General features: G+C 36.4%; 1 protein-coding gene across 2 annotated transcripts in view; it reads left to right on the top strand.

The window, feature by feature from the left end:
- Positions 1 to 8,466, top strand: part of LOC112155273 (ephrin type-A receptor 6) — a 166,630-nt gene that overhangs the window by 89,507 nt on the left and 68,657 nt on the right. For both annotated transcript variants that reach the window (XM_024286797.2, XM_036209540.1), the window contains one exon: positions 668 to 1,003. In XM_024286797.2, coding sequence (XP_024142565.1) covers positions 668 to 1,003 — 336 coding nt within the window. The remainder of the gene's footprint in view (positions 1 to 667; positions 1,004 to 8,466) is intronic.

The raw sequence follows: 8,466 nt of genomic DNA, 5'->3' as shown, positions 1-8,466 counted from the left end.
CTGAAGACAGGCTTAGATGGAGGAAACTGATTCGCTGTGGCGACCCCTGAAGGGAAAAGCCCAAAGGAAAAGAAGAAGAAGAAGATGCTACCTATTTTGACTACTTTAGACTTTCCTTCAGTTTTTTAGGCTAATTTGGAGTTGAGCTAATATTTTAGCTTCAAGCTAATAGCTTTGGCTAAACTACACATTTTCTCAGTTTCTTAAGCTAATTTGGCATTTAGCTAATATTATAGAAAGCTATCAGTTTCAGGATATTCAGCTATCAGCTCTAGCATCTTCAGCAGCTACATTTAGTTTACAGCATTTACACTTGCAAAATCGCAGATAATGTTATATATCTGGAATTTCACTGTTTCTATTACCTAGCATCTGGTAGCCTATCAACTTTTTAAGGGGTCAAATTCTAAACTAACCTGTATCAAGCTCTACAAGAAATGTATTTTTTTTGTTCAAATTCTAGAAATGAAAATGGTAGTGACTAGACTATTAGAAGCGGTAAATAACTATGCAAAGCAAAAACTTTAATGATTCAGCTGTTTTATTTAAAAAAATGAGTAGAAAGAACTAAATGTGAGTAACTAACTTGATGGTATTTCTGAATGTAAACCAAACTGAATATGTCAGGAGCTCTGATTTAACGTATCTCTTTCTTTCTCTTTGACAGGCCCTCCAACCCCTCCTCGTAATCTAATATTTGCCATCAACGACACCTCCCTAATGCTGGAGTGGTCTCCCCCCAGCGATACTGGAGGCCGTCGTGATCTCACCTATAACGTTCAATGCAAACGCTGCGGTTCCAAGCCCAACCACTGCAAACTCTGTGAGGAGGAGCTCCGCTTCCTTCCACGGTCGTTGGGTCTCACCAACGCCACGGTTACCATCATGGATTTCTCAGCACACGCCAACTACACCTTTGAGATTGAGTCCCTGAACGGCGTATCGAGCCTCAGTTCTTTCCCCCGCCAGGTTGCAGCTATCACTGTCAGCACAGATCAGGGCGGTAAGTGAAGAGCGAGATTTTACTTTGTTTTGGGAACTCCTTGATTTTGTTTTCAACTTTGCAAACAAAGAAGCTGCCGATTCAGCAATTCGAAAACATCTTATCTCCTTTCCTGCTCTTCTGTGTGTCCCGATAAGAATAGATGGATTTCGAGCTGTTTTAATCTGATTGACTAGCAGTTGAATTAAAACATTTAATTGCCATTTCCTTCTTTAGACCCATTTGTTAGAGTTTAACTAATTTAAATCTGGACAAGTGAGTTTGAAAAAGGAGAGCTTGCTGCCAGTGTTTATGCACTTTTCTTAGCAGTTAGGTTGTTGGGAATCAGCTTTCTCAGATTCACAGAGGTGGTTGTCAGAGCATTTTTATGCCGGATGCCTTTCCTGGCACAACCCTGTATTTTATCCAGGCTTGGGACCAGCACAGGGACACCAAGACTTGGGCTCTCTTGTGCCTACATAGTTTAGGCAGCAGCATGAAGAGTCTTGCTTAAGGACCCAAACTCGATTTAGTTCATTGTGCCCCCTGGAAAGCAATTTGAGGTTTCCTTTTCTGAGTATTTAGGTGTTTTTATGAAATTCGAAAAATGATAAAGACTTATTAATTGGCAAATGCAATGAACTCCAGTTTTTAATTGACTCAATGTGTGTTCTGACTAAACAAAGTTTGATTTAAAGTCAGTTCATGTCTGCTTCATGCTGCTGAAGGTTCTGTAAGTGGTGAGTCCTGAACCAGCTGTCAAGCTGTCCAATGTGAAGCCAAATAGAAGATTATGGGATAAACTATGCACACTTTAACATCTTTAATCGGAATTTTCCATAAAGTGATGTTCTATCACCAATATTTAGTTGAAAATGACGTATAGTTCCAAACACAACAGAGGTCTATTGGTCTGTATAATTGTTCCTTTACTAAGTTCTTTTACTCAGTCTGTTTAAGTTTATCCATGGTATTAGTGTATATAGCTTATAAACTGTGGTGTTTAAATTAAAAATTCCCTTTGTTAGAATTCTCTGGTTTCTAAATGTTCCAGACAACACAACCTCACTACCTGACAACACCTTTTAGATATGAAATTAGTGTCCAGTTGGCAATGGGGCATGCTCACCCTAACCCATCCTCACCCAAGCATGGTTGACTCTAAACAAAGTGACTATTGTGATCACTCAGCCTCATGTTTGGGTGACACAAACTGTTTTGTGGAAGGCTTGAACAGATGGGCCAGAGTTTGGTTTAGCAGGCTGTGGCGTTGTCCAGATGTGCTGATTCTGTTTAAGCAACAACAGCATCTTTTCAATGGTAAATAGTGTTCTGACATTCTGCAATCACCATAAAAAACACTTTAAAAAACATGTTTTATTTCTATCAGCAATTCAGCTGTTGCTAATAATAATTTTGACCACTTAATTCAGCTAAATTCACATTTTTGCTCAAATTGTACTTAAATTTACAGGATTTAGGTTGCCCTCAGATCTTACCTTCTGAAATGTAATTTAAAAAAACTGAACTATCACATTACTCCTATTCCAGACACAATGCGGTCCCACAATCCTAATGCCTTATTGCATGTATAAAGTAATCAAAGATTTTTTTATTTTTTTTTTTATTTTTTAAGAAAGGGACAATAGCTAACAAAAAGCACTGATCTGATTGATCGCCCTGGTAACAGCAGATTGAATAAATGTTTGTGTTTGCAGGAATCAATATTTCTGTGAACAGTACAGGAGAGAAAAGGATGCGAGAGACACACAGATATTGACACGCAATAATGACATAAAAGGGAAGAAAAAGTGTTAGAGACCCAAAAAGAACAATAAAAGTAATGCAAACAAGCACACACTAAACCAAAAAATATATTCACCTTATCACATTATGCACAGCTGCCTAAATACATTCCATCCCAGCCACTGGGAAATGAGCCAGAGTAAAAACCTGAATACTTTTCTTGGAGCCTTAAAACATCTTGCAAAATATCTGCTATTGAGTAGGAGAATTTGATGGATTCTACCTGCTTACATTTTGGCAAGTTTAGAACAGTGGTGTGATTGCTTCATTTCAGGATTCCCATGTGCAGGGAGCCAAAAGCAAGACCGAGGGATTGACTGGTAGCAATATTCCTTACATGCTCTGTCTGCAGGCTTGAAGGTGAAGAACACCGATGCGCATTATTTATGAGCCAGAATTTACAGAACACCTTTATCCTGGTTTCTGACAGCAAGGGGTTTGAAATCTATTCACTGGAATGAGTGAGCTGCAACCTTGCGACATGTTCTCCTGTTTTCCTTGAAGGTAACGGTGACTAAAACTGGATTTACTCTCTCGTATATATTTCCTGAACATCAAATTAAAAACAGTGAGGGAGCACTCCTTTTCTCTTGTCTGTAAGGCTACGATCATGGCATGTTCAAGATGCATCTAAATATGTCTTGAACTGGTGCTTCTCCCATGGTGTTCACACTGGACTGTCGCTGCCCGATACTAATGCAAGTCAAAAGATGCTTTGGTCAAAATGTTGAAGCGTTGCAAATCTCCTTAATTTTGTTCCAGGTGTTTTTCTTTCACAGAGTTTTGATGTCATGAAGATCTCAAAATGGCTGCCAAAATGGGGTCAATGGCCAACAAACACTTGTGATTGATGAGAAAACAAACTGTCTTTGTAATGGTGCAGGTTTTCAACTACTGTATACACTAGACTTTCGTAAAAGTCATGTCAGCTAAATGAAATGAGCACAATATGAGCAGAAGAGACAGCAGTCAGCATGAAATAATTAGAATATGTAACAAATAGACATTTGTCAATACATAATTTGGGCAACAGGTCTACATTATGCCATTTTGGCTCATTCTATCAGCCGTTAGTGTACAACAGCAACTCTGTTGAAGTTGAGTCACGCAATGATGCTCAAAAACTGGATTTATTAAAATTATCAGCGTTTTGCTGATCACCGCTTCTCCACAGAGAAAGTTTGTGTGTGTGTGATAGTGTGAGGCCAGTGCTAGTAGCTCAGACTATTCCTGGAAGGGGCTGTTCCTCACGTGTCTACGTCAACTCATGGGAACCCACTCCGTTTTGTGGGAGGGGCTGGTTCTCAGAGCGCAGGAATACTCAGAAATGCTAAATGGATCAAAATACCGCTTTGGGGTTGTTTATAGTGAGGAATGAACAATATAATACACTTTAAAGCTAAAAAAGTTAATTATTTGTCCTAAAACTATAGTGTTTCCTAATTATATGAAGTTATACCGCTCATTTTTCTAGTGCATTTGAAATAGGTATGAAATTCAGAAATGGTGCATTGGAGGGACTTTTATCCCCTTGTTTTTTATAGGATGACTATAAACTTTAATGCTATGGAAATGGTAGATTCTGGTTTTAATAATTGGAGCTTTTCAAAGTTTTATTCCTTTACACTTACATTAAAACTAAGGTTACTTTGCTAAAGTGTTTCTTGGGTGTGTGTAATTGAATTTTCTTTATTTGTATATGTATAATATGTAATTTATATTTATTTAATTTTTAATTATAGAATTTGAATACAATTCCATGTTTGTCTCCCCATATTCCAAATGCAATACCTATTGAGGTGTGGGTGTGGAGCGTTTTTCTCTGTTTTCCTCTGTGGGTTTATGCAAAAAGGCTCTTATTTCCTCCTAGACTCCAGTTTATGACACACTTATGCTTCTAATCTGTGACTGTCTGTTCTCCTCCTCCTTCTCTCCTCATCTTCTAACTATTCTCCTATGGCCCTGTCGCATTGATTGCTTTTTCTCCTCCTTCTCCTCTTCTAATCTGTCCCGTTTCTTAACGGATTGTTTTTTTCTCGTTCTGTTGTTTCTTCTCTCCCCGTTTTCCAGCCTCCTTTCTCCATTTCTCTGCTGCTTTGGGAGTCTGGGAGAAATACATTTTTCTCATGCAGCCAAAACGCGTTAAATGCATTATTTTGTGTCGCTGGGGACAACTCGAGACTGTACATGCAAATCAGTGTTACACACAGGGTTTTTATTTCATCAAGATGCTCTGTGTAGTACATACAGATCCCTGGGCTGTAGACAAAACCCATTTGAACACTAATATAGCCAGCTGCTGCTTTTTAAGATGCTCAAGGGGAAAGGCAGATTTATGACCTCAGTCTGAGACGAGCAGACGATGCTGTGTTTTTACCACTATCACCTTGACATAAAGTACAGTTTGATTAGTGTAGTTAAATTTAATGTAAATCATGAAAAATCATTGATCACACAGCTGAATGAGTAAGTGATAACTGTCCAATGTGACATCCAGCATATGCGCTCTTGAACCCTGTGTGTGTTCTTATGGATTTTACAAAGACTGTTTGGGTTTCTTTTTTATTATTTCTGTCCCAGGTGTTACTTTGTCAGTTTTAGGAGATAATGAATTCACAAGCCCAATTACGAACTGATGCAACATATGGTTGCCGTGGTTTTATTTTGTCTAGAATATGGTTCTGACACCAATCTTATTTTATTTTTTATTACTGCTCCGGGAACACATGTTAAATCAGAAAAAAATGTTGCATAAAATTAACAGATTTTCATGCATTTTGAAATCAAAATAAAATTTATTGTAAATTCACCTCTGGTTAGATGTATTTTTTTTTAGCATTTTAGCTTATTAAAAAAAGAGAACATTTAAACCTAATAAATTAGGCACAAAGTAAAAAATATGTTTATTTATTAGCATTTTTATCATTTGTCACGGGCAGAAAAAAGTCAGTCATATAAATAACTAATGGACTAAAGGATTTTATTTGTCTTTTTACTGCTAGCATTCTTAATTTAACTTTAAAGTTAATCACTATGACTGACAAAAAGGAAATAGTCTTTATTTCCTGTAGTTTTTTTGTATACATTTTGCAAGTTTACAAAATAATCTACATTTATAATCTCTTTTCATTTGGTCAGACATTCTTAAAGAACAGACTGTAGCATGGAATATTGGTTGCATTGTTTTTTCTGACCAAATATAATCAGTTTTTATAGTTTTCTGACGTACCTTGAGCTATGGTGCTGAAGAGACGTTTTCAGTTTCCTCCCGCCATGCAGTCCTTCCATTGAATACACATTCTATAAGATTAGGGCATCATCATAGAAAAACATAACTGGGTAGATCTTCCTTGATGACACCAACTGGATTCTGCAGGCTCAAAATTGTGCTGAACACGTATATCATTTGTGTGGCAAGGCTGGTTTCAATGTTAAGTCGATGTAAACACGTGGCGAGAGGTCCTGCGGTATGATTTGAGCTGCCATGAATTTGTGAATTTTCCAGGAAAATCCGAGCTTTGGTGATTATTCACGTCCCATTAACCGATCAGGATCTCAAGCTTGTACTGATGTGTTAATAATGTTATCAGCCGATGGAGTCCAAATCCAACATGAAGAGACTCATTCTTACTGTTTGTTCTTGTCCCAAACTGTATGATATTTATTTGTATTTCTATCAAGACAAGAATAAAACAAACCTTGCCTGGAAAAGGATAAGTAAGGATATTGAACAGTTTGGTAAGTTTTAAAATGTTTCACCTTATTTTAATTATTGATACATTTACAATCCATCATACTAAAGTTAGCTGACTTGCATGAGCGAACGTTCTGCTATTATATTTTTACTGATGAGTTGATGCTTATTCAGAGGATTTCTGTGGGACAGCTGCAAGTTCAGCTAAGAGGTGGCAGCACTCTGCAGTCCTCTCCTCTTTGGACCCCTCTGCCTCCCAGGGGGATAAGTGAGAATATGGATCCCAGGTTGAGGTGGAGCAAACTGCAGGATACAGACCTGAAGAGGCAATAGAAGCAGTTGCAGGGCTTTCATAGGCAGCAGGTGTGTTGACAAGAGGATCCATATGTTGGAAAAAGCATGATAATGTTTTTTTCCAAACAGGTAGAAAAAGAAAATATTCTTTTGAAGAAAGCAAAATGTGAATGTGTTATATTAAATATGCATTACTGTCATGGCAGAGCCAGCTAGTTTTTTTTTTTTTGTTTTACGTCAGTGACCCTGGAATCCCTAAAGACGACCCTGGGACCGCTTTACCAGAACCTGCTCTTGCTTCTGCTTATGCCGGTCCATCTTTGGTATGCTTCCGGTCCACAGCATACGCTTTTGCTCATTGAGTTTAAAGAAATTGCTATTTGCACTTTCATACTTTATTGAGATTTTATCGCTGAAAGTGTTATAGTCTTTTTATAAGATTACAAATTTCTCATTGCACCTGTTTTTTAACAGTAACACCAGCAATGTGAAGGACACGGCCCCAGGAGGAGTCACATTTCAAATTCATAAATTAATTCATGAAAGCATCACTGTTCTGCTTAATTTGGAACAATTGGAGAACGCTGAATAATGTGTTTTTTTTAACTAAATGAGGCAAGAATCTCTGTAGGGAATGAAATAGATTTAGTCTTCGTTCTCCTGAACTTCGTTTGTGTTCGTCACTCTTTTACACTGAAACAACCAAATCTTAGTAAAATTAAAAAGGACCCTGTTTCAAGAGAAAATGTTCAATGTCTTGTAAGAAAAAAATAATCTTATCAATAAAGTTTTTTCACTGTAAAATGAAAAAAAAAAGACGTCTTAGTGACTAGAATTATTTTCTTAACTTTAAACTCTTGGTAAGAAAATGTTTCTTTAAAAAAATGTTGCTTTTTGCCTATTTAAAGAAATATCTTCAAATTTTGTAACATTTTAACTTGAGACCTATTTTTGCAGTGAACCATCCCTCTTCCAAGCAAATCCCTTTTTATTCCTTTCTGCCATGTTGTTGGTTCAGATTCTTTATTTGTATGAGCTTATTAGAAAAACGTTAATTGTATTGTTTTATATTGAACAAACCATCTATATACAAAATTCAAAGGTTTTGTGAAAAAATACACCCTTTATTAATGTTAGTCAATGCATGATTTAATCAAAAAAGAGCTAGCAGCCACTTTTATGCAATACTTTGCATTACTAAGTGTATTATTTAGTTAGCAGTTGGCTTATGTTTATTATTCAGTCACACTTAGCATTGTAAACATTAATATTTTTTTCTAGGCAACTGCTTAATGTTATTTATTCATCAACAACATATTTGTTAATATATACGCCATAATATATTTAATCATGTGATATGGTTGTTTGATGTTAAAAAGCAAAATTATTTTACTTAACATCTTTAATCTGACCTAACCCTTGAAAATTGCTGTAAAAACTCATTAGTTAAGCATAGTTAACTATTATGAAATAATTACTTCAACTTTATTGTAAAGTTTGAACAATTTCCCTTTTATATTTATTGTGTGAGAATAGATTGGTAGATGGCAAACATTGTGTTCATTTATTCACAGTTTCATATATTTGCATTATGCATATTTATGCATGTATATGTATGTATATGCATTTGTATTTTTCTGGTTTTAAGGCACAAAGAGACGCTCCTTATCTGCGTCATAAAGAATGATGT

The sequence above is a fragment of the Oryzias melastigma genome, linkage group LG21 (assembly GCF_002922805.2).
Source record: "Oryzias melastigma strain HK-1 linkage group LG21, ASM292280v2, whole genome shotgun sequence".
Lineage (NCBI taxonomy): Eukaryota > Metazoa > Chordata > Actinopteri > Beloniformes > Adrianichthyidae > Oryzias > Oryzias melastigma.
This window is presented reverse-complemented; position numbering and strand designations above follow the sequence as displayed.